The sequence below is a fragment of the Parasteatoda tepidariorum genome, chromosome 2 (assembly GCF_982258835.1).
Source record: "Parasteatoda tepidariorum strain Cologne lab strain chromosome 2, Ptep-v5.0, whole genome shotgun sequence".
Taxonomy (NCBI): domain Eukaryota; kingdom Metazoa; phylum Arthropoda; class Arachnida; order Araneae; family Theridiidae; genus Parasteatoda; species Parasteatoda tepidariorum.
Window position 1 is genome coordinate 125,610,538 of NC_141756.1, and position 27,464 is coordinate 125,638,001.

Genomic DNA, 27,464 nt, shown 5'->3' on the forward strand with positions numbered 1-27,464 from the left:
CCGTAGATTTTATTCTAACTTTGCTATTTAAAATAATTTATTTTGTAATTTAAATTTTGCCATAAATAATAAATAATTATTAAGAAGTATTTTCTTCTCAAATTATCTTAAATTTAACGAGCTTCATTGATAAGTGTAAGAATTGTTTTTAAATTACTTAATTAAAATAAAGCATTTTATATTCAGCTAATTTTCAATCTTTAAAATGAAAACGAGGTTCTCAAAGGGGTTTGTGGATTGCTTTCGATGATAAACAAAGTCTGACAGTTTAAAAAAAAAATATCGAGTGGAAAAAAAAGTTTACGTTTACGAGTTCGTATTAAAAGTTCTTAAAATGAATCACAATATTTTTGAATTTACTATACTCAATTCCTCGTTTAATTTATATCACACGTCTCTGGAGGCAAATTGTTATTATTATTATTATTTTTTTTTTTACTTTTTATCATGCTCTTTCCTTTACCGTTCTGCTCTTTTTAATACCTCACACCTCAAAGAAAGAAACGATTACTTTGTTTATATAATAAAAGTGCAAATAACAAAACTTATAATAGTTTCTTTTCATGAATACTGTAATTTTGTCCTTCTTTGAAAAGTATTAACTTAATATTTTATTTTATATTATAACCGTCGTTGAACAGCCGACCCAATTTTTGGGTTTACGACTACTAATGTTCAGCTCCGTAGTCTTGTAATTTTGAACCCAATCCCGAAGACAAGGAAACCCCTGGATCAGTACCCCCAGAGATATGATTTGTTATGGGGACATGGAGGAGTTTGTGACTCGGCAGATTTAGTGTGCACCAGTCACCATTTACTAAATCAGTCACCATGTTTACTAAATCAGTCACCATGAACCAGTCACCATTTACTACACGGGGAGTCTTCGGCCGGCAGGGATCGAACCCACGACCTCTTGGACATGGGCCCAGTGCCCTACCAAACAGGCTATCCCGGTCTCTTCACTTAATATTTTGGAATATTAATTGCTAATTCCATATAGTAGACAGAGTAAAAAAAAGTTCTGATTTTTTTAGTCTTAATAAATAACCCAAAAATGGATATTTTTTTTTCGTCTTTAAAGGGGCTTCTGGATTTGCACGAGTATAGGCCAACCGGATTTCTGGTTAGTATAAGATACGATCAGAATAAATAATTATAAATAAAACGAATATCATTATCATTTACAATTATAATTAAATCAAATGATCAAAGGTTAGAATTCCTTTGCCATTAAGGCTCCGTTAGAGATTCTCATGGTTTTCCACTCCATATAAAATTCTATCAAAAATTTTTTCTAGTTTATCCCAATTCTCTATCTAGAACTTTCTTTGTCTTCTAGGCTGAGTTCGAAATTAAAAAAAAAAATAGGAATAGAGCATAGATAGACGTAAACCCAAACATAGATCGGCTTTTCAATACCAGACACAAATTAAAATCATATTCGTGACTTTAAGACACAATTATAATTATAATTACTTGCACTCGTTAAATTTTTAGTAGCGAAACAGGTTCTTACACTGCTCCTGAATGCAAAGTGCAATTAATATATGAACTTTCTTAATAGGTTGCAATCATAGTTTAAATTCTTTGAACTCAGTGGTCGGAATTAGAGCACTACAAGTTGTGAAACTACTGTAGTCACCACATTTATTCGTAGTTTGAAGTGTAGAGTGCTACTTTTTTTGTAAAAAAAAAGTAGTATAGTAGTTTGTTACCTATAGCGAGGAGAAAAATTTAAATACCTCCATAAAGTTCGGTTCTTCTTTACTGAAGTAATAAAGCAAAGGGGGTCCCAATTAGGCTAAGTCGGGGCTCTTGTGAATTTTTCAAACATGAAAAAAATTATAGACAACAATGAAATTGACTGATCAACATTTGTCATCAACCTCCAATTACTTCAAGATCAATTTGAAAAGCGAATTCAACAATTCAATATCATAAGGAGCTTATAGGCACCTTTTTTTGTAAATCCAAATAAACGTAACCGAAATAGCAACATACATTTCAGAATTTCTTCAAGTAAGGAGATAGAAATTTTGGATCTCCAGAATCACATTAGCCCAAAACTATTATATCTGAATCTGAAAAACGGGAAATTCTGGAATACAGAAATAAATTTCCATTCTTAAAAAGAGCAGCATATAAAAAAAAGTCGTTCTTTAGTTCCACATATACTTGTGCGAATCATTACTTTTGACAATGAATATCATAAAAACAAAATATGGATCATGACTTACAGATGAACACCTTGCCGATTGCTTGCAAGCAGGAATTTCGTCATATTCTGCCGATTCTGAAGTGCTGGTCAGTGAAATGCAATGCCAAAGATCACATTGACTGTATTTTATATATTTTATAAGTAATTTTTATATATTGCTTTGCAAGTTATTTAGTGATCATTTATTTTACACAATATTAATTATTCATAAATTAAATTAATTTTTAAAATTAAATCTTTTGCGCATTACATGTAGTGTGTATTATTACCTATATCTAACAACTACAAATTAATCTTAAAAAAATAAATGGTGCCCGCCATTCGATCGATATTTTGGTATTTGCTCTTAGGTACAAAAAGGTTGAGGACCCCTGGCTCAGAGTATTAAGCATTACCAATTTCATTTTTATTAATTTTAATTCAGTAATTTTATGGAAGTTTTGTATGCAACAAATCAAAAAATAAGCTTAACTATTTTCAAAAAACAATTTTATTAAAAAAATATTTACATGTCCATTAATACAAAAAACGCAAGTATAATTAAAACAAAGTATTCAAAAATATATATGTTTTTAACATTAAATGTCAACACTACAGATCAAATTAAAAAATTTACAGATAAAACAATGAACTCATATATTTACAGGATGGTGAACATACTTTTTTAATGGAGTTTAGCTTGCTAAAACTTCAATATAAAAAGTATTTTACGAATTCGGAACGTCTTGCAGCCTTCCTTTAAAAAAATTATAAAACTCTGCTCCATATTTCAAGATATTCTCAAATTCAGACTTCATTTTCCATCCCCTGATATCGAACCGAAAATTCTCTTTATCAAAGAGTTCTTTTTCAAAAACTGGTTATTTTATCATGATCAAGTAAAGTCCATAAAAATTATTTTGCATTTTGTTAATGTATATAGTGCTTGAAAATATTTTTTGAGTACTTAAAAAGTTCTTAAAAGGTGCTTATTTTTTGTTTTAGGATTTGGGTACTAACCTTGTTCATGAACTCTTTACCTTTACAGTTTGAGTACAATTCTCAACCTGTGTTTTTACGGTAAAACAGTAAAGTTCACACCATTGAAGGAACCATTCCTCAATTTCACAAGACTGATATTGTAAGCTTAGGATGTAATACATCACTTGTAAGATAATGTACTGGGTGAGAACAATTATTAAAATAATTATTTTAATTGCTCTCAATATACAACCCTAATTTTTGTATGTTGTAAAATTATATACATAACGAGTTATCATTGTATAATTATTTAATATTGTATAATTATGTCCCCTTGTCATCTGTCTAACCGTGGGAGGTTTTCGTGGTTTTCCTCCACATTAAATTAAATGCTGGTTGGTTCCACCAAGAAGTTCTCCTTGAAGCAAATTTCTCCCAATACTTAATCCAGGAGTTCCCTTGTCTTCTGGATTAGTTTCAAAATTACAAGGCGACAGAGCTGAACACGAGTAGTTGTAAACCCAAAATTGAGACAATATGTAAAATCACTGTTATTTTATTTCTCCAATGTTGGCAAGAATGCAATGAAAAACTACTTATCATTTTGAAAATATTTAACATGATGAACGTATTTTCCTTGTTTCATCAGTCATAAAATTAAGTGTTAAAGAAGAAATTTTAATTTACTGGTTTGGAATGGCATCTAGTCTATTGGCATCTGCACAAGCTAAAAATGAATATAATAAGAATTATGGTAATTTTCCACTCAAACTTAGTAATAAAATCTCCTGACTTTTCCACAATTTTCATTAAAATTTAAATTAAATTCCGAATTACACTTTTGTTATAAAAGGCAATATTTTGTCAGAAATAAAATATATTTTTGTTCAATTGGCAATAAAACTTATTTCTTGATAGAAAATTTGCAAAATATCAAATTTTGTAAAAAATAAAATTCAAATAAGCTTAACATGTGGATTTTTAGTGTAGACAATTAGATGAATTTCAGACAGAAGCATTATTTTGGACAGAAATTGGAAAGAAATTTTTTTTTTTTTATGAAGTAATATATTAAAATTATTTAGTCTGCTATCAAGCAGCCAATTTATGATTAGAAAATAACAAAAAGCTTAAAAAGCAAGCTTAATTTTTAAAAACTAAGTATTTTTAACTAATTTGAAACAGGAAATTGTTTAACAAAAATATTTTTCACAAATTAATATTTTTAACAAAATTTAATAATAGCAAAATTTTTACACAGAATAATAAAAATATATGTTAGACATTGGAGCCTCATTGGTTACTAATTGTTATCATCAATTTTAAAATTGATTATTTCTCAGGTCTGTGTAAAGTTTTTTCAAGTTTTGGCCAACACCTGGAACGATTCTTGAAAATAATGATAATTAGCCAATGAGTTGAATAAGTTTCACAAAGTTAATAGGTTGTAAAAGCTTTACTGCAACATGGTTAAACTTTTTTGGATTAAAACTAAAATTATATCATTAATTTGTAAAAACTACTTTTTGTTCAAAAATTTGTTTTAAATTTTTTCTTCAATCTAACAATATTTTCAGTTCTAATACTATATTTTTAATCTTTCAGCATAAATTAAGTTTGGCTTTTAATCAGATGTAAGATTACTTTTTTCTTTAATAATAGATTTATTGATGAACTATGTTACTTTGTTACCATGTTACTTAATTTTTTTCAGATTTTGTGCTTAAAATATTGCTTCTATCTATAATTTATATACTTGTGTATTTTAAAATCTACATGGTAAACCATCTACTGAAATGTCATTTTTTACAAAAATAATATGTGATATATTTTTGATCAAAAAGTAATTTGTAATTTATTGTATAAAAAATTATATATTTGATGAGATCTTGCCTCATATTAAAAAAATATATTCTGGAAATTTGAAAAATTTTCCTGACAAAGTATGGGGATTTTACTTCTGAAATTTGAGTGGGAACCCTGCCACAATAGTTATGAAAAAAAAAAAAAAAAAGCTTTTTGCATAGTAGCATAAAAAACTTCAAAAACACAATTTCCAAATCACAGATTAAAATTTAATAAAAAATGCAATTTAAAAGAAGCATATGTTAAATAAAATATTTTTTTTCTTTTATTAATTTCAAAATTAGATTAGTTATTTAACTCCCAAATGAAATAATTTCATAATATGAGCCCATTAAAAAATTTAAAATTTAGTTTAAAATTGTAAATTAATTATTTTTTTAAATAAGATTTTAATATTTTTGATTGAAGTATTACTAATTTTAAATGCAACTAAATGTCATTTCCAAAAATATAAATTTGAATTCAATTCCTCAATTTTAAAAATTCTGTGGTTATTGAATTCAAGTTTTCTTCTTTATAATATTTAAAAGTCCTAAAAATTCTGAAATAAAAAAGTAGTTAGAATGTATAAGATACTTTAATCACTTGGTAGAATTATTTGTGGATAGTTCCACACTTCAACAAATCAAATTTTTACAATTTCAATTTGTCTATTAAATTTTAATAGATTAGACAAAAAAGTAAAATTTCTTGGATCTATAGAAAGGTGATATATTTTGTATTTATTAAAACTTTTTAAAAGTTTTGTTGAAAAAATTACAATGTTCAGGCACTTATGTTGATAGGCAATTCTGAAACTAAATTGGCATGAATTTTGTTACTTTTCAATCTATCATATTGAGATATATTCCTGAATAGAAATATTATGCACATTATTATATTTGAAAATATTAGTCCATTTTAAAGAAAATTTTATGTAAAAGTATGCATAATTAAACAAAAATTGTAACATATATATATATTTCTAAAAATATAAAATTTTACTTATCATTAAAATTTCTTTACATTTATTTAATTTTTCTTTTAAATATTACCTGTCAGTTTGGAAAAGATGATATATTGGAATATGATACTGAACACAATAATCTCACTGAACTCAGCTCAGTAGACGCTAAACGGACTCACAAGTATTTCTTCAAACTGACAGTTGGATTGTGGTTAATTGTTAAAATGGGTTGTGGTTGAATGAATTGTGAAAACGTTGTACAGAACAATGTGAAAAGTAGGTATAAGAAAACCACGTTTTGCATAATACGAGGAAAAAACAGACAGGGTAAAGAAAAAAATCTCCTTTTCCAAAAGAGAAAATTAAGTACTCTTTAAAACACCCTATGGAAAAAGAACCTTAAAAGGCTTTTAAATAACGAAAATCGAAAATAGGCACCTTTAAACACTTTTTAAAAACGCTACACACCATGATGAACAGGGTGAGGCTAGCAACACCTAAAATTAACATATATTAAAGCATCATGATAAGAAAACAAATAATATAGTATTATTGTTTCCCAGTAGATTTCCATAGACTTTAGAAAATATTGATTCTTAGGAAACATTACATCCAAATTTCCTTACACTAGAAGTGGGTTCCCTATTTCGAATGCCAAATCTCAAACTTTTTATTCATCTATTAATATGCACATTCATAACTATTCTCACTAATGATGGAAAAAACAAAGAAATTTAGAACTTGAATAATCAAGACACTGGCAACAAAGCAATGATGTAATTTGATACTCAGATTTATTATAACTTACCTCCATAATGTATTCAGAAAAATATTTTATACATACAGTAGGACCTTGATATGATGACGCTGTCAAATTGGACAAAAACATCATAAATTAGAAGATATCATTATATCGGAGATATAAAAATTGCCATTATAATTGAAATTCCCATGAAAATGCAAACAAATTTAATTACATTTCGTTATTTTTGTTTGTTTACTCTCATCTTACTGGAAGGCTTGGACCCCTGCTCGCTTTGCTCACCAATCCCCCCAAACGATTCTCGTTCACCATTGTTTACTTCTTCTTAAATGTCAATATTTTGCACAAACACGTGGAACATTTTGGTTTCTAAATAAACAATCATTTTAGCTTCATGCAAGAACATTTGCTAACATAACGAAACGGATGATCACTGGAATTTGTAAAATAAACCTTTTTTCTTTCTGTGCACTACAGCCTATGACAGGCCAAGGGAGTCCCAATAAGTTTTTGCCATCTTGATCTATTCTGTGCCATAGACTTCCAGTTAGTTATTCCTATTATCTTTAGGTCCTTCTCAACTGCGTCAAGCCACCCAGTTGGTGGACGACTTTTTTTCTTGTACCTTCCGGTTTAAAAATGGTTACTTTTTTGCAGAGTTTCGGTAAACAGATCTAAAAAGGTGTTCCAGTCATTAAATGATTAGCCTTAATAGCATGAACTAGGTCTGGGCGCTTATACTTCTTTTTTGAGAGAGAGGGATACTTAGAAGAATTTTTGGTGCAGTCTATGAGAATAAAAAATGGTGCACCCTTTACAATCATGAGTTATATTACATGAAATAATCCTTTGGACTTTAAAAAAAAAGTTTAGCCACAAGAACACAGTATGTGTGACTCAATCAGAACAGATAAATAAAAAGTAATTTTACTCATTTACAAAATTTATATCAATTCAAATAGAGAAAGGTTATCAGGGGTCTGTCCAGACATATTGTAAAAGGTCCTGTTTTTGTAAAATTGTGAAAAAAAACTACACATAATTTGTGAATATAAAACTAGCGGTAAGTCATACTCTTTCAACCAGAGTCCTACTTTTGAGAATTTGTGCAAATAGGGTCTTGTTATTGAAAAAATTGCTTAAAGCCTTTTTTAAGAAGTTTTTAAATTGCAAATAGATACAAGATTCTGCTCAACAATGGCTGCTACTAAATTAGAGATGCTACATACAAATATTTGGTATTTAGCCTATACTGCTCAACATAGAATATTCATCTCAGACGAATAATGGAAACAAAATCGCTCACATTTTTAATAATTTCATTTGACATACTTTAAATAACACAATTTAGTTATGTATCAATTCTAATGTGTTACACATTAAGTAAACTTAAACAATTCTTAAATTTATAATATTTTATTTCAAAAATTGCCAGAAATTAATTTTTATTACTTAATAATCTATTAATTAATGTTAAGAATAATTAATTGATTATGAATCATAAATTGATCAATTATTTATTTACAAAAAAAAATATTTAATATCATTAAGAATATGCACACGATGCTTGTAAAAGTAGAAATATTTTCTTAGAATTTAAACTTGGGTTAAATTTTAAATCTGTAGTTGCATTTCAGCAGTTATCTTTTTTTTACTACAAGTTTAACAGTTGCTGAAATTGTAGTAAATTCTCGAAATAACAATAGAATCATACTTTTTTTCCTTGTACACATTTCTACACGCTTTCTTGATTTCAAGTTTCTAAGTCTAATACTTTTTGAGCAGAAAAAGCAAAATGTAATGCAAAAGCAATGAAAATAAAAAAAAAAGGTAGAAAAAATTCACACAAAAAGCTTTCAAAATTGAAAAATTCGTGAACAAATTGAAATTTAAAAAAAAATCTCCTTGTTAAGATTATAAACAAACACGTGGAAACCTTTTAACATGTCAAATTTTGACTCTGTAGTGGTATCCCTGCAGTCTGCGAACAATGGTATTTTTTCCAACAAGTTTAACAATTAATTTTTTAATGATAATTTTTTTTATTTCATCACAATTCCTGAGCACTTTTCTAAGTATCTTAGTAATTTCAAGTTTTCATGCAGCAAAACAAAACATAATGAACACTCAAAAGAGTTTTTATGATTTTTTAATAAAGAGAGAATACACAAAGAATTTTCCAACAATTCTAAAATACTTATTCTTTTTTGTTGAAAGATGACTTGGTAAGTTGTTGAAACATGGTATTTCAAGGCAATAATATTAGAGGACCTCTAAATACCGTGATTTTTTTAACATTATTAATATAGAAGATTAAATAGAACAAGCTGAAAAGAGGCTAAAATTGAGAAATCGTCATTGACGGGTATATATATATTTAAAACTGTATATACATTTAAAATCTGTTTGTAATTCTGTCGACATAAATCTACTAGCACGCTCATTTCCTTCATTTTTCTGCATTTGAGAATTACATGTCTAAGTAATGCATCATGATTACTTAATATTCACATCTCCCCTACAACCTTGGCCACAATTGACGCATTATAATGCGTAAGCAGATTACTCCTGTTATTTACGATAATGACCAGATTTTAAATTTCAAATGAAATCATAAAAAAAAGAAAAGTGATAAATAATTACACTGTTATTGTTCACAAATGCAAGTGCAAAATACACACCTAAAGCTTGTGTTCATAATTCAATTATTGGCACTTGGTTCGGGAGAAGGCTACATTCATCTGCAAAATAAATTTATACTAAATATCAATTGCAAAAATTTAATTTTAGTTTGTTTAAATTTCAAAATAAAACATCTAATGAAGTACCAAAAACTTTGAATGAGAACTAATTGGGTTCATTAATTTTCTGTTAATAAGAAATAAAATAAAAGATTTTTCATAAAAAAGTAGGTCCAATTTAAATAGAATAGGATATTTAAAATGAAATCAAAGAATAATGAGGGTAATATGAAACATAATGCAAAAACTGCGCAATTTCCAGAATGATAAAAAAGATTTTGTGTTCATTGTTAAGAAATGATCCAATTATTTATACCTGTTACAAACATATTTATAATACATGGCAAGAAAAATAAATAAATAAACATTAAATAAGCTAATGTTTGAACAAGAAAAAGTTTATTTTTGTGCAATGCTTAACTCGTATAATTCTGATAGGATTTAGTTTAAAAAAATACTCAAAACATTAAATACTTTTTATTCATAAGCAGATAAAATAAAAACGGAATTGTTCTTAATAAGAAAAAAAAAAGGATTTTTTCTGGCCCATACAAAACAAAATCCAAAATGAAATTAAAAGTTAAGATTTTTTGCTCATATTACCCTGCATTAAATGTATTCTTAAAACCTTAAAAAATGCAGTAAGGAAAAAAGAAGTAAATTTAATCTAGCCTGCCTTTAAAATCATATTTAAAAATATTTTTCATTACAATTGTTTTGATCGCAAAAATTGTAGTTTTTGATAATTACAATACTATTATAATTTAACTTTTAAAATATTATAAAATATTTTTTTTAATGTAGTAAATAATTTTTACAGAATAAATATCACTTCATAGATCACTTTAAGATAAAATAAAAGAAAAAATATATTTAGCAACCGAAGCAAAGAATCAAGCATATATTTAGGACTGGCTTCTCAATTTTTTGGGTGCCAAAAATCAGTTACAAATTACTTCAGATTAGCCTCATTTATTTAAGCTAATATGAAACATGATAATATAAATTCTGTAAAAATATGTTTTTACATAAGTAAAACAAAAACATGAACACCAACATTTTCATTTTGAACAGATTAAACAGTTAAAAATATTAACCCCAAATAACCTAATATTAAAAAATTTATGTGCATATATATTTAATAAATTCCTGATGGATTTTTCGACATTCCATTACAAAATTTACATGGGATCCAAAAATTAATTGGATGAAACAATATATTCTGCACTTTGTAACATAACACCTAGTTAATTTTAGCACTGGTTTAATGAATTTACTAATAAAGTATCATTAATTTAATCAGTTCAAATAAAATAACAAATAAAAAGAATTAACATTCATACCTAATAAAGTATCCTCAGGTTCTGAACCATGTGTAATCAAAGTTTTTGTAAACAACAAAAAAGTGACAGAACATCCAAATTATCTAAAATAAATAAATTTTTAGTGTACTATAATGCAACAATTTCATATATGAGCAAATGTAATATTTTTACTTTTTAACTGCTTAAGCAAATTTTTTTTTTTTTTTTTTTTTTTTAAGTTATATAGCTGCAAGCATTAGAGAAGCAATTATAAGAAGATTATGTGTATTTTTGTTTACAACATAGAAAGGAAATTTTATAGTAGCTAGGGATTTCCTTTTCTTGTTGCAAATCAAGCCAGAAAAATAGGAAATTGGAGCATACTGAAATTTTATAAACATATGCATATGCAAATACAATTTTATTTCAAGCTAGAAGAAACACATTTTTATTTGTTCAAGTAAAATATTTTAAATCTGTCGTATGTATTATCAAAAAATGTATTATCAGACTATTGAATAAAAATTAAGTAAAATTGAAACACATAACAATCCATTTTTAATTAGAGAATTTTTAAATAAAAAAAATTTTACGACGATGGGGCACATTTTATAACTCATATTACTTCCTTCAGTGGAAACTAAAAAAAGTTGATTTTAAAGATGTCATACAAACAAATTATGCTACTCACAAGACATAAGTTTCATCAAATATTTCAACAAAAAGCAAACACCTTTTAAATGCTTTTTAAGAAATCAAAAATTTTTCTTAATCACTATATACATTAACAAAATGCAAATAATTTTCAAAGACTTTACATGATCATGATAAAATAACTAGTTTCTGATAAAGAACTCTTTTCTTGATTATATGAGCCATTATAAAATGATCGATAGATTTTTCAGCTTGATTTCAGAGGGTAAAAAAGAAGCCTGAAATGGAGAATATCTTGCAAAATGCTCCCACATATTACTGTTTTACCACTGTGTTACCACATATTACAATCTACTGTTTTACCTTAACTATATGGAAATGAAATATTTTATGACTGTGGTGTAAATGGCAAATATAAAGTACAAATTTTTATAACTCTATAAATAACTAAGGTTTTCAGAATAAAACATTTAAATTCTCACATTTGTGAGTCCAGCCAGCGAGTGTAGTAAATGATGACTGGTGCATGTTAAACCTGTCAGGTCACAAAGTTCTCCATAACAAATCAATACCCCTGGGGTACTGAATTAGAGATTCTGTGGTTCAGGTCAAAATTCTGTAAACAAATGAATGGGTTTGCCCTATAAGCAGATGTGGCAGAATTATTGGCCAACGATGGAAAACAAGAACAATTGCACCAGCTCTGTCTCAATGGCCGACAACAACAAGAATCAACTATATTTGGACAACAGGAGAAATTTAAGAACATTGATTTATAACGGGGGTAATATAAAATGGTATAATAATATCAATTTTATTAAAACATTAAACAGTATATTGTATTAAATTCATAATATTGAGTTCCATAATAATATCAACTATAGCAGTAATCTTAATTACACAAATTTAAGTTGTTTGGACTGTTAAATTATTTGAAACACTTTAAAAATTGAATAATATATTGCGGTTTAATTTCGAAGAAAAGCACAGTACTGCTTAAATTTAAATTATAAGTTTAAGCAGTGAGAAGTTATCAACTGAAATAAAATTAGTTCGAAACAATTCAAAAATGAAAACAAATCTGCAGTATAGTTGACATATTAACACATTAGAAACATTTATTATTTTCTCTCACAAAATCATTCATCAATGAATATGGATATTAGATTATCTGAATCATGCCCACCTGATATAAGACCATTAAAAGTTATAAAGAAAAATAAATAAAAGGTATAATTTTTAAAAAAATAAAATTATTTTAAACAGCCACGGAGGCTCAGGAGATAGAACGCTCGAATCTTCATGAGGTGGATCGGGTTCGAATCCCAGGGGTAGCTGATGATTACGAATTACACACCAGGCTCGCACAGCCCACAGTGCAGATGTAAAATATTCTCAGTAGTAGACAAATCATCGCTAGAGCTTCGGTCACAAAGATAATTGCAAAAATCGAAAGTGACATTCTAAAACCGGTCATAAGTGTGGAAGATCTCGAAGAATTACTCAGATTGAGGGCTTAATCAAAATCGATGCCACTGAAGAGAATTTAAATGTATAGAAGAGTACAAAGAAAAAAATAACTAGAACAAAATTTAGAACATCATTAAGAATTTAAACAAAGAACTTGATTCAAATAATTCCTTTCGGGAAGCTAATATTTCTCTAAATAGTCCCAATCAGAGTGACATTCAAACCGTTGAACAGGAACGCATAAAGTTACCTAAATTAACTGCTCCTAAGTACTGAATGATTAAATGTTTGGAATTGTTTCAATTCTTCAATTAATGAGAACCTCAATTAATATAAGTGGTCATCAAAGGCACTGTAAAAAATTTACATATTTTAGAATTTATAAAAAAATTAATTAATATTACAAATGATCACAATATAAACTAATTGTGAAGTAGGAATTAAAAGTTTAAAAATAATATACAGTTTATCTTCTCTTTTACGCACTTATAAATTGCGTGTTTCCCTGAGCAATGCACAAACAATTTCCCCTTAAAAGTTTTGTATCACTGGTTTATACAAATACAGCTCATAAAGATATTGTAAAAATTAAAAAAAAAAAATTTAAAAAACTATGGAGCATTGTAAAATTGTCTTAAATTGTTTTTAATTTATAATTTTATTCTTTTTATTTAATTTTTAATTTAAAAAATGATTCATTTTATAAAAAAAAAGGTATGCAAGTACTCCATGAAAAAAATTTTGCTTTTTAGTCCTGCATTTAGATAAAAATTATTAAATATTTTATAAAATGCATAAATGTTATTCTTTAACAGAGAGCTTTAACTTGGGTTCCCTTGACTTAACAGTTTATCTTTAAGTAATATACGAGGTGATTGTGTAGTAGTATGACAAAGAATGGTAGTGAAGTGTGACAATTTGTGACAAAGAATGGTAGTGAAGTGTGACAATTTCTGACAAAGAGAAAGAGGGAGTTGAAAATATTAATAAAAAAGTGAAATATCAATAATGAACATTGATTTCATGTAGGAATAAAAAGCAACATACGTGAATATAAATTTTATGATAAACTAAATTTTAATTCATAAGAAATGGATAAGAGAGATATATCACAAAAAATTAGAAAACTATTATTTTACCTGTAAAATAGCTTCAAAATTAAAAGTTAATCCATTTCATAAAGTAAATTCACCACTAGATGCACCAGTCTTCTACCTTCAGGTGTCCACTAAAATTTAGGATATTCTTTATTACAAGCGCGTAATTAATTATAAAGTAAGTGATTTCACAATATACCTACACACACAATGTACATTTACCTATGCCGTGCAAGGTATCTCTATGTATTTACATATTGTATACTTAGAATAGCCTCCCTCCATTAACAAATTTATTTTTTTCTATCAACTGTTTTAGATATAAAATCAAAAATTGCAGTTTTTAAATATATTATAATATTGATTAAAAAAAACTTTAGATAAATTTTAATATATTTTGTATTTGTAACATCAGTCACAAGGGCTTTTCTTTTTATTTGCCATTTTCTATAGGTCATTTCATTATTTTTTTTAAATGCTTCCTGTTAGTTTAAAGCTTTCTCTAGATTAAATCATAAAAAACCATCCCATTAATGCATATGGATGGAGGAGCATTTTAAAATAAGACACATTACTCAATGTCCTTCCAATGTAATTTATCAATGAAAAAATTTAAAAAATAAGAAAACATATCAAAATGTAACACCAGTCACCATAGAATTGCCCATTTATGTACATACAATAACATGCATAGGTATTAGTGTGTACAATGTATTTACATAACTATGTTTGCACATATATCCTTAAAAGTATCCATTTAATATACCTAACAATAGCATTCATTTTAATATGCAATATATGCATTGTGTAGAAAAGTAATCAATTACCAACAATCCTGATTAAAATGTAATTAAACCTACGTGAAATTAGGATTGCATTACTGAAATTATTGTATTTTATAATTACTTGTATTAAAGATAATTGGTTATAATAAGTTTATAATTACTGAGAGTTATGATTTCTCCTAAACTCAAATTATGATAACAGGAAGTGCTGATTACTTGCAATTATAGATTTTGATTACTTGTAATTGTGATTATCTGTAACCACTTTTTGTTATGATTATAAGCAATGATTACTGCCTGTAATGAGAAATTGTGATAATATTTTATTACTTGATTACAAATAGTTGATAAACATTTAATTATAATCTGTTATTAGGTACATTCATTTCTAATCAATTACTATAATCATCATGCAAGTTTCCATGAAAATGACAAAATATTTGCAATTTGCTTCTCTCATTCAAACATTTAGTCAGAAAAATTAGTTAAGACTGATAAATGTATTATCATGATGAGTGTATTAAGACTGATGAATGTATGAAATCATTAGTTCAAAATATGCATAATGAAAGATGAATAACAACTAAATTTACATATAAATTATCATTCAAAATAAATTTAGTCTGACTAATTTTTCTTTGAGTGATATCAGTGGCGTAGTTTTGGGGGTCAAAACCCCCGCCAAAGTTATATATACATTACTTGATTAATGAAAAATTGAACGGGAATTAGGGGGTAAATATGAAAAAGTTTTCATTATTCATTTTTTATAATTTAAACGTTTAGAATATATGTTAGAAGGAGATAACCCTCCTCGAACATACATTAAAACTACGTACATTGAGTGATCTCTGAATAAATGCAGAAGAAAGTTATACGAAAATCACAAAAAGAAACTTTTTAAAAGAATCAAATAAAGAAATGTTTTAAAAGATTTAAATAAAGAAACTTTTTAAAACAAAATTAACTGAAGAAACTTGTCACAAAAATCAAATAAAACTAAAAAAAATCAAATAAATCAGAAATATAAACTTTAATTTCACATAGTGAGAAAATGTTTTTAGACAATATGTAATTTAAAAAGTAGAAAACACACAGACTTTTCTGTAACCTGATATTTTGTACTCAATTTTGATTTCTGAAATTTCATACTCTAAATTAAAATCTGTGAGAACAGAAATGTAGAGTAGCATTCCTGATAAAATTACATATTTCCTCCTTAAAACTATGCTTACAATATCAAAAGTTTATTGCAAATAACTTACTGCCACACAAAATATAGGACATCTCATTTTGTTAGTTGATGTATGCACAAATTTTGTGGTGACTGCATTTATGGGGTTGTCAGGCATACTCAGTGGTGGTGTCATCTGAGAAGTAGAAATAATTCAGCAACAAAAAATATAAAAAAAGTTATAAACGATAGTTTGAAGGAATAAATACCTCTGTACAATATGCCGCTTCAGGTTGCATTACTCTTCGATCTCTGTAGTCTATCTGCCATACTCGAGCCTTAAAAAGATATACATAATAAAGTATTCATCTAAAAAAAAAAAAATAGATGTAAACATTTTTTTAAAAAATTAAAGGTTTCCTTTTGTTTTTTGGTTTTTGTTTAAATAACAATGTTATTTATTTTAATAAAGAAATTTTTCCTTTCCAAATATCTTTTAAAAGAAAAATTTATAAACATTGCAAAATGAGAATTTTATTCTATATCAACAGCTCTGTGTATACCTAAATTGCGTGTTTTATAAACATTATTTAGAAGGTCATCATGCTTGGAAGAAAAATTTCACACAAATTAAATAAAGATTTCAAGAGATTAAATGAGATAAATTTGAAAATTGAAGAGTCAATGCAAATTAAGTTTATTTTAAAATGAAATCTTTGACAGAAATCTATCAAAAATTAAGTAAATTTCCCTGAAATATTTAATAAAGATATAAGTTGTAAAAACTCAGTTACAGGGTTGTAATAAAAAAGAATTTTTTTAGAAACACAAAGTTAACAACTCTGGATAACTAACTAGCAGACAGACATTTGTGTCTTTTTTAATTTTCAGGATCTAATTCAAGATTCTTTATATCTTTTCCTGATTTATTGCTCATGGCAAATCTTATGTGTGTGATCTGGTAATAATAAGTATTAAGAAAAAGAAAATCCTAGCAAATAAATTCTGCAAAATTTAGAAAATATTTTATCTAAAAAAAAAGAAAAGAAAACTGTAGGTCAGATTGTGCAAAACCAACAACCATCTGAATATAGAAGTAACAAGAAAATGGAACAGACCTATATATATTAGGCCATATTAAACTATAACTATATATAAACTATATATTATATATATATATAAATAATATATAAACTATATATTATATATATATATAAATAATATATAAACTATATATTAACAGAACTATATATTAGGCCATATTAAATTATAACAGACTTCTAATTTAATATAACTTATACTGACATAAATTTGAGATTAAATATCTTAAAAATTACAAATTTTCTTCAAAAAATATTTTTACTTTAAGAACCAGTGCATATATGCGAGTAAATATAAGTCATCATTATCTTATTCCAATTTTAAGGTTATATATATACTATATAAATATTGGATCACCGAGTCACATAATTAGGTACCTGTCTATATTTCCCATTAATTAGTTCATAATAACTTTCATCAAAAATATTTTTATCTCATCCATAACTTTAAATATTTCATTCTGAGTTTTTGTTCTTTCTGGCAAATAAACAAATTTAATGTTTCTACCAGCAACCCTTGACATTCATCCCCCCCCCCCAAAAAAAAAACAAGTTTCCCTTTTGTTTTAACAGAGCATTGCAAGTCAAGGACACAAATTGTCAAGAAGACACTCTTAATGGTGGCTCCATGATGATGTGGACTGCTTTTTCATGTCATGAACTGGGTCCTGTAATTCGATTGCACCACCCATAAATGACTAGAAAAGGTAATCAATTGCAGCCATTCGTGGACATCATGTACCTAAGCAACAATGAAGAAAAAAATAACATTAGTTTAAAAAATCCTTAATTGAATATTAAAAGATTTATAGCAACAGATTTGCAAATGGTAAAAATGTAAATTTTAAATAACAAAAAAAAAAAAAAAATTGTGTAAATAAACTTATTAATAATTATAACACACAATTACTCAATGATTTTTTATAGAACTTAATTTCAATATTACAAGTAGAATATCAATTGTTTTTAATCAAATTTTTGAAGGAGTTTGTCCATTTGTTTTTTGGATAAATAAACAATGCTAAAAATCCCTTTAATTCCATCTATTTGATTGAAAATGATATTTAAATAAATTTTTTTAGACACATTAGAATTCCATGTAATTAGTTTATTTATATTAAATTTAAAATCATTCCTTTTATCGTAGAAGTCAGCAGGGGTTATGTAGGGTTATGAAAATAATTTTCAAAGACTTTACATGATCGTGATAAAATTACAGATATTCTTCTTTTTTAATACTTTATCTAAAAAACTAAAATTAATACAGGGTTCCCACTCTTTGAACAAAGCAAAATTTAAGCACTTTTGAGGACTTTCTCTTTGAAAAAATTAAGTACTGCTTTGAAAAATTAAGGACTTTAAAAATAGTATGATTGTTTATCATCGAATATACCTTCCCAAAAAAAATCAAAAAGTATTAAAAAACAATTTTATGTCAAAAACATTATTATGTATAATGTAAGCATTGATATAATTGTTATAACTAACAGGGCTTGCCAAAGAATTACCGGGAAATTTTTGCAAAACCGGATGGTTTTTTTTTGGTTTTTTTAAATTTCTAGATTGTTAAAAAATGTCATTCAGATTGTAAAAGTTAACATATGAAACTAATCTGCATTCCATTTTTAATGATTTCATTGAAATTGAATTGTAAAATTAAGTGCAGAAATTAAGATTTGCAATTTTTCTTATGTATATCAAAAGAAAAAAAAAAGAGTAAATAAAGAAATTTGTCTAAAACATTGAAAAAATTAATTCAACAAGTTTTTATCATTCAACAAGTTTCAATTTAAGTACAAGTATCACTACTACAAGGCGCATAGCCAAATTTTTCAACAAAAAAATTTCACCTTTTAAGTACTTTTAAAGCACTCAAAAAATATTTTTAAGCATGATATACATTGACAAAATGTAAAATAATTTTCAAAGACTTTACATGATCGTGATAAAATAACTAGTTTCTGACAAATAACTCTTTTTTTGATTATATTAGTCATTATAAAATGATCAAGAGATTTATTGGTTCTATAACAGAGGGTGGAAAATGAAGCCTTGTAATATATCATAAAGTAAGATTAATTCCTCAGAGTAAATATTCCGTAACGGAATTGCATAATTTTGAAAATTAAATGTATTAAATCAAAAATAATTCTATAAACATATTTAATATTAAAAGTGCCAAAATAAGTTAGCTAGAAGTGACAAAAAAATTCGATGTATTCTATCAATTCGAACAAACTAAATGTTTTACATTGTCAAGATAATTATTAATTAGAATTTCCTAAAATTCAAAATTGCAATTATGTATATTTTTATAATTATAATAAGAATTTAAAAGAACATCTTTCAGTTTAGAAAGAGGAATGCTATAATAACAACATTATATACTAAATAAAAACTATATTTTTATACATTAAATAGAGTTACTACTGTAACTGCCAATACAATTTCTTACAGTTCAACTCGAATGTATTATATTATTAAAAAAAAATTTGCACTTGCATATTAGAAATCTTTTCAAATCAAGCGTGAGCTCATAACGATAGGAGCAACTTTTCTGCGGAATCTGTCTCGAGATGCTGGCCTAAATACTACTTTCTAGGGGACTAAAACCATTAAAAAAACTTCGTAGTAGCTTATAAAAAAGAAGGAACTGTAAAATTAGCTTTTCGTACACAAGTATTTGTTTACTCCCATACAAAGCACTTTTTCTCGTGTTTTTATCTGACTCTCTATAATATTTGAATTTCAAACGCACTGTCTTGGCTGACCGCCCTCTTATAACCCTAAACTTTGGCGATCAGCTGAAATGGGTGATTGCCAAACGAAATCTATCGCCAACTGCTTGGATGCCCGCTTTTTGAACGTGATTGAAAATGGCGAAAATGTTTGAGCTGAACGTACTCGGAATGATTAAGCAATGAAACGAATTCGCTAGGTAAGTCATATTTTTAATTGTAAATTTACTATATTATCTCCAATGTTCTTTCGAATGCTAAGAGCTGCACCATTTGCTCAATTAATTCAAAATGCCTTGGATATTTTTACTTGCTACCCATATATTGCAACTATCAGTTATCACTGACTGAAATCAGTTATTTTGCATCTATAGTTTCCTGTCATATCATAAACAAAATTATTTTTCAAAGCCATTTTCTAGATTTGATTGAGCTGGATTTTATATTTTGCCATCATGAAAATTTTATTTACAGGTAATTCTTATTAATTAAAGATTTATAATATAAGTGTATGTTTTAAAAGCATTATATTTTAAAAAATCATGAGATTTTAAATTTAAATGATGAGTTGATTTACGTTTATTTCAGAGACATAATACAAAGATTTTTTTTCTAGAAAATATATTAATTAAATTTTATTTTGATAGGAAGCTTTTGTATTGAATTTTCTTTATAACAGGGGAGAGTTCTTAAATCATATTCAAAATACGTAGTTTTGTTTCAATTTTATTATAAACTTATGTTAAAAAGAAATTCTAAATGTGAATCTGTAAAGAAACAGAAAAATTCTTATTTTGAATTTTAGATAATATTTATCATTTTCGTTCACAATTACTGCTCTTATTATTCTTTTAGATTGTCTAAACTATTACATAAATTATGAGCATGCATACTATAATCAAGAAATTTTATTCTATATGTATCACATTTATGTGCAAAACAATTTGTACACATAATTTAATTTTTATTTCAAATGCATATAAAATTATTATATTTCTTTAGAATATAACTCATATTAACAAATTAATAACAATTTAAATTAACTTATTTAGATTTTAATTTGAAATTAAATTTTTCATTTACTACAAACTATTTATATTTTTTTCTATCTATAATTTTTATTTTCTCAAAATTCCAAGATTTTTTACAGTTAATGTTTAAGTCAAAAACTACTATGTAAACCAAACCTTGCTTATTTCTTCTGTACTTCTGTCCCCTTTACTCTTTTTACTAAGGGATTCCATGGTGACATATTTAACTGTTTTCTTAAATGTTTAACCTTATTGAGATGTCGCAGATGAATGTATTAGCAAAGATGGCATTCATTAAAACTGACAGGGCAATATTCAGTCTGTGAAGAATGCATGACTAAGTTGCTAAAAAGAAAGTGTATGTATACACGACTTTATGTTTACTTATATATATGTTAACTAGATTCATGAAAACATTGTACTCTTGTCTTGACATTTAAGCCTGATCACCACAACTCAGCCCATTCAAACAAGAGAGAGTAGTCAAAGAACTGCATCAGACTTAGCACTTTGATGCTGTAAGGAAAAATATTCAGTAGAAAGTTTTTTTCCCTGATATTCTTCTTTGTACTACTTTACACAATGGAGAAAAATGTTTAGAGGCAATAGAATGTTATGAGTTAATTTAAGTACTAATTCTCACAACGGTTGTGGTTCTGCCCCTGAGGGACAGAGGGAAGATCGCTAAGAACATTGCCCCTGAATTATAAATACTCTTTCACTTTAAATATATTTGGTATATACAAAGTAACATTATACAAAACTAAGTAGAGAGATTACTGTAATAAAAATTTGTCTATTGCACAGAGATTCATCTAATTTTATTCTTTTTTTAGCTTAAATGACAGACAGATTAAGAGGAGCCAATACGAGTATTTCAGTTAGTATCAGTAGTTAGTACTATTGCTACTAGTATAATGTTTTTTATTTTGATTATTCAACTAATTGTATATTAACTGTGGCATTTTAAGTGTTTTAGTTTTTTTTCTTCAACTATATTGTTGTAGTATTCTGTTTGCAAATTAAAATTTTAATAAAATAATAAAAGTCAAAATAAATATCTTTTAATGTTTATCAGTATTTGTCTTTAATCAAATGTAGGTTAAGAAAAAGTCAATGTTTTGCTGGTTATTATCTTCCTCTATTATTATTAAACAATAAATTTATTAATATATTTTTTATATTAATTATTTTAAAAATTATTTATTCTATTTGCTTTATCAATTTTAGAAATTTATTATTTTAGCATTCAATCTCTAAAAATGGTGAAAGATTTTAAAAGTATTTAAATCTTACCTCTTAATAAATGAATTATCATGCATAAGTATTCAACATGGTTGATTTTTACTTATAAAACTTTCAAAGTAATGTAAGGTCTCTTTTTTCTCCCTAAATGACATATGGGCTAAAGAAGAAAACAGAAAAAAAAGCAATGAAAAGTTTATAAACTTTTATTATTAAACCATATTTTTGTTAATATTGGTTTGATGCTGTGGTTATTTTTTAAAGATTTGTATTTTCCCCTTTAAGGTTAACATAGTTCTTGTATCAGAAAGTTAGTTGTTTATGTTATTTTTTTAAAAATTTCTTATTTCAGCCATCAGTCTGTTACTGTCTGATCGGAAAAACCAGAATTAAGTTTGCAAGTTGTGTGGTATAAGAGGCAGTCTAAAAGAAATATGAGGTTTGTTTTTTAATATTTGATTCTATTTAAATTTTACTTGCTGATTTAGTAGTATTAGCATAATTCATAACACAAATATTTATCATGTTTTCAAATAAACTACAGTTACATAGTTTGGGCATAGTTATCCAGTAGCACAGTTTATTACTAGCAGTTTAGATGTAGAAACCATTATTTATTTCTCTTGAAACCATTATTTATTTATTTCTTAAGTTATACTTTAACAATACAAAGTTGAAAAGAAGCCCCTTTTTTTCTCTTTTGAATAAAAGGTTAAATTAATAGTATGTTACACCCTAAACTTAAAGTTACCAATAAGAAGTTATCAACTTTCCTTGATTTAGCAAGTTGAAGCAAGCCAGTCATTGGCAATTTTTTTATTTTTTTTATTCTAAAATTAGAACTGAAAAATCAAGTATTTCTTTCCTTATCAATGAGCAAGAAAAGTATTTTTAGAATATAATTTTGCAAAAAAGAAATTAATTGCTTTTGTATTTTTCAGCTATTTTATTGCTTCAACTCTTTATTTATTCTGTTTTTTAAATTAAAAATCAACTGAGGATGCAGATTACAACAGTTTTGGCTATACCAATCATTTCAATTAATGTTGTTATAATGCTTTTTTAAATTTGCTGTTGTGTTTTTGTCAGAGTGTTGTGTTTTGTAAAGTTTTGAAAAATTCTTGGAATTAATCATGGACTTGGTAATTTAAAATGTAGATTTTATTATATTGCTAGTTTTTGAAATTTGGATTACATGTGCTAAAGTTTTTATGCTTACATACTTCATTATTTGTTTGATGATGCAAGAATAACATTACTACTATAAATGATATTTTTAAATTAATATTAAAATTTTGAATAATATTAAGGGTTCATGAATCAATAATCGAAAAGAACAAGTTCTGTTGTATCACAATTTGTGCTTCATGTTTTGTTTATCCAGTTGCAATGCTTTTAGTTTTCTTCCAGGTTGTTATGATCATCAGTTATTGTGATGCATCCTTAAATGTAGAGAGAAGGCTCCTTCATCGACTGAATTTTCAACCATGCTGGCCTGAGAATTATTACGATTTCCAGGTCAGTGCTTGTTGAAATTCCAGTTTTGATCCGTCGTGTCCAGTTTTCTATCAAATCAACATTAAGAAGGAAGTTATGATATTGAATAAGTATAAATTTTAATTTGTTTTAAAGATATATTTAATCTTGGTTTGTTTACGGAGTTAATATATTACGTTGTACTATATTTTATATTAACCTTATCTATTATTAATATTTATAGTTTTATATAAAGAAAATTCTATTAAAAATATATGTATATATAATTTATATGTATTTTAATATCTTACATAATTATTAATATGGTATCTCATCAAATTTTGTTTCATTATTGTCGCATCATTATTTTTTACACATTTTTTGTGGTTAAAAGTCCAAATTATTTTTTGTTGTAGTGAGTAAAACAATTAATTGCAAGAAATATGAAGAATTTCAATGTACTTTTACTATGTCTTATTGCTTTTATTAAATTTTACATACATTAAAGTTTTAGATTTTGTGTTTACGTTTTTTATTATTTGTAAGATTCTACTTATTAAACATTTCTGTAAATGACATTTTTAAATCTAATATTATAGTTCAGAATAATATGGAGAGACTAGTATAGAATTTGAATAGTTGAGAAGAAGCACAAGTAAGTAGCAATTGTATCACAAATTGTAATTTGTGCGTCTTCGTGTTTTGCATATCTAGATTTGTTGCAAGTTGAGACTTTCTTTTCATCAACTAATCAGGTGTATCCTTTAAAAGCTCCTTCAGCATGTCTTTGTCTTAAATGGGAGTGATGAAATTGCTTGTTATGACCATAATTTGTCGGAATAGAAATACCTACTGGAATACATGCTGTCAAAGACTTGTGTTGATGCTGAGTAAGTATAAGTGTCACATTTCTTGCCTAAATAATTGTTAGTGTGACAATTTCACTTGCTAGTCATTTATTGTTGCTGCCTCTCTGCATAAATCTAAAATTGGTATGCACCTCCAACATATTTTATATTTGTAGATATTTTAATCTCTTACATTATAATTAATTAGGTGTCTTTTTCATTGCATTATATCTATGTGGGGTAAAGCAATTTTTTGTGCTTCTAATTATTATATTGGATATAGTTACTTATAATAGTATGAAAATATGCATATTTGAATTAGTTACTTGTGTATATTGAATATTATTTGAAAGGAAATATGAATGACTAATAAGTTATACTTTAATAATACACGGTTGGGAAGAAATCAGTTTTTTTTTTCCTCTTTTGAAGGTTAAATTAGTATATTACACCCTAAATTTAAAGTTACCATTAATAAGTTACCAATTTTCTTTGTATAAATATCTTCAAATGGTATAAAAAATTGTTTTACATTTTATTATATTGCTACTTTTTAAAATTTAGATTACATGTGTTAAAGTTTTCTGTTTACATACTTCATTACTTGTTTAATGATGCTATGATTACATTACTACTATAAATAATACTTTTAAATTAATATTAAGAGCTCATTAATTTTAATAATTGAAAAAGCACAAGTTGTGTTTCATGTTTTGTATATGCAGTTGCAATGCTAATAGTTTTGTTCCAGGTTGTTATGATCATCAGTTAATGTGATGCATCCTTAAATGTAGAAAAAAAGGCTCTTTCATCCACTGAATTTTTAACTACTCTGACCTGAGAATTATCAGAATTGCCAGGTCAGTGCTTGTTGAAATTCCAGTTTTGATTCTTCAAAAATTCTGGGTACTCCAAATCAACATTATGAAGGAAGTGGAAATATTGATTTAGTATACATTTAAATTAGTTTTAAAGATATATTTAATAATGCATGGGTTATTTACAGAATTTATATATTATATAGTAGTATATTTTATATTGACTCTATATTAATTTGATTGAGTTAAGAAAATTGATTCAGGGTTATCTTTATAAATATAATGCTTTTAATTTTTTTTTTTTTTTTTACAGATTATTACAATTTTCAGGAATCTTTTCATGAGTGGAATTTTAGAACTTAAGTGACTTTTTTGTAAGCTGTACTGTGATCGTTTTCTTCTAATTAGAAGAATCTGTTTGCTTCACTATTTATAAAAATTTATGCTAGGCTGTAATTAAAGTGTAGAAAATTTAACAATTACTATGATTTTTCATGAACATTATCAATTAGCTCAATATCAATATTATCAGTATCAATATTTTAATATGAAATGCAAATGCATACTAACAATGTACCACAAATTATTTTATAAATAATATATATGTGTGTGTGTGTGTGTGTGCATCTCTTTCCATAATGATTGAACGAAAGTTCTAAAATATTTATTAAAAAAATTTATCAGGGCCATGAAATTCAGCTAATTATGGAGCAAAAAACCAGGGTTGGGAATTTTTAACTTAATTTTTTCAGTGGTAAAATATTTTAGGCAATTAATTAAAGTTGTTTTATTAGACTATTTAAAAAGTATTTCATAAAAACGTTTTCTACCATTAATATTTTAATAAAAAGTAAGAAATTTCCCTTTTTCCTATACATTATGTTAACAAGTCTACTTACAAATATAAATGTATTGGAAGCATATGTATAGGAGTGAGTTATGCTGGCTCTTTGCTCCTCAGTTCTATACATAAAAATGCTGTTCTTCAGAATTATATAATGTCCTTTTTCCAGGGTAGGTATATAGTTCAATTACTTATAAATTAAAGATATCTTGTTTTATTTTTCTCTTGACATAATGAAAGTTTTAATATTAAAGAACATGGAAATTCTTATGAAACTTTTAGGCATAACACAATATACTTATAAATAATGCAGTATTGGATAAATGCATTTATTACTTTAAAAAACTTTAAAAAAAAATTAAAAAAATATCGAATCCCTGAAAGAACCGATTCAGGTTTTTTCAAGGAATGGGTTTTTCCAATTTCGTCTGATTTTGTCTTCATTTCTTTAAATTTTTGTAGTTTAGTCTTGCTGCATAAATAAATACCATAAATTTTATTCCTAACCAAGCCATTAATAATAATTATTTAAACATTTCATTATCTATGTCATTAGTCACAAGTAACAATACTATTTTAAATGAGAGTAAAAAGGTCCAATTACCTTTGTAGGATTTACCTATTCTGTTTTAAAATAGAATTATAAAAAAAAACTGCTAAATGTTTTAACAAAGAATTAAATTATTTATTTTAATTCAAATAAAGTTTTTTACTTGGTTGTTGTAAATTTACGTCGCAATAGAGCTGCACAATAGGCTATTGGCGACGGTCGGGAAACATCCCGGAGGATGATCCGAAGACATGCCATCACAATTTTGATCCTCTGCGGAAGGGATGGCACCCCGCTTCGGTAGCCCGACGACCTGCGCGCGAAGTCGAGCACTTTACGGTAGCACAGTTTAGCGAGGACCAATACCGCACACCCTCGGTCCCTACGCAGACTGATCCAAGTGGTCACCCACCCGCACACTGACCGTAGCCAGTGATGCTTGACTTCGGTTATCTGCTGGGAACCGTGTCTTAACGTCCACTGCGGGACGGTAAAAATTTTAATAATATTACAAAATAGCATACAATGCCTTTTATGTAGAGTTTCATTAGAATGAATTTATTTGTAAATATTAGTTAGAATATTAGACTTAGAATATTTTCACATCCTATGAAAAATATAAATATTAAGGAATAAAAGTTCAAATTATATTATCAATGTTTGAATTTCCTTATCGGTGTAATATTCTAATTTAAAAAAAATTGTTCTTTTAAAATTAAATTTTACATTACAACCGAAATTTATTGTAACAAAAAGTTTAGGACCAGATATCAAATTCGTAGAAGTATGCTCCGAAATGCTATTGAAATATGGGAAATGTTGCAACAAGTTTT

At 26.5% G+C, this 27,464-nt stretch overlaps 1 protein-coding gene across 12 annotated transcripts; it reads right to left on the reverse strand.

Moving 5' to 3' along the window:
• Positions 1-2,693: 2,693 nt before the first annotated feature.
• On the reverse strand, positions 2,694-19,977 carry LOC147816177 (pre-mRNA 3' end processing protein WDR33-like). Of its 12 annotated transcripts, none has more exons than XR_015431846.1 (8): positions 19,584-19,750; positions 16,251-17,823; positions 16,073-16,177; positions 14,065-14,153; positions 10,841-10,923; positions 9,438-9,497; positions 6,802-6,860; positions 2,694-3,908 (listed from the first exon to the last, which is right to left on the reverse strand). XR_015431846.1 is itself a non-coding variant. In XM_087158309.1 (8 exons), the coding sequence occupies exons 3-5, from the start codon at positions 16,278-16,280 to the stop codon at positions 14,091-14,093; spliced, it is 198 nt and encodes a 65-aa protein (XP_087014435.1). In that variant the 5' UTR covers positions 16,281-16,319; positions 17,460-17,823; positions 19,584-19,788; the 3' UTR covers positions 8,890-9,497; positions 10,841-10,923; positions 13,176-13,277; positions 14,065-14,090. The 12 variants fall into 12 exon arrangements, 8 of the variants coding, with proteins under 8 accessions (XP_087014438.1, XP_087014437.1, XP_087014435.1 ...); XM_087158309.1 differs by lacking the exons at positions 2,694-3,908; positions 6,802-6,860 and adding an exon at positions 13,176-13,277 and having other exon boundaries at positions 8,890-9,497; positions 16,251-16,319; positions 17,460-17,823; positions 19,584-19,788; XM_087158314.1 differs by lacking the exons at positions 2,694-3,908; positions 6,802-6,860 and adding an exon at positions 11,938-12,190 and having other exon boundaries at positions 8,890-9,497; positions 16,251-16,350; positions 17,460-17,823.
• Between the last annotated feature and the right edge of the window lie 7,487 nt (positions 19,978-27,464).

Coding starts and splice junctions, on each gene's coding strand:
- LOC147816177 (XM_087158311.1), bottom strand. CDS start 16,280: ATGCAACCTGAAGCGGCATATTGTACAGAG. Junction 16,178..16,250: donor AAGCGGCATATTGTACAGAG/GTATTTATTCCT, acceptor TCTACTTCTCAG/ATGACACCACCACTGAGTAT. Junction 14,154..16,072: donor GTCCTATATTTTGTGTGGCA/GTAAGTTATTTG, acceptor CCTAAATTTTAG/TGGACACCTGAAGGTAGAAG.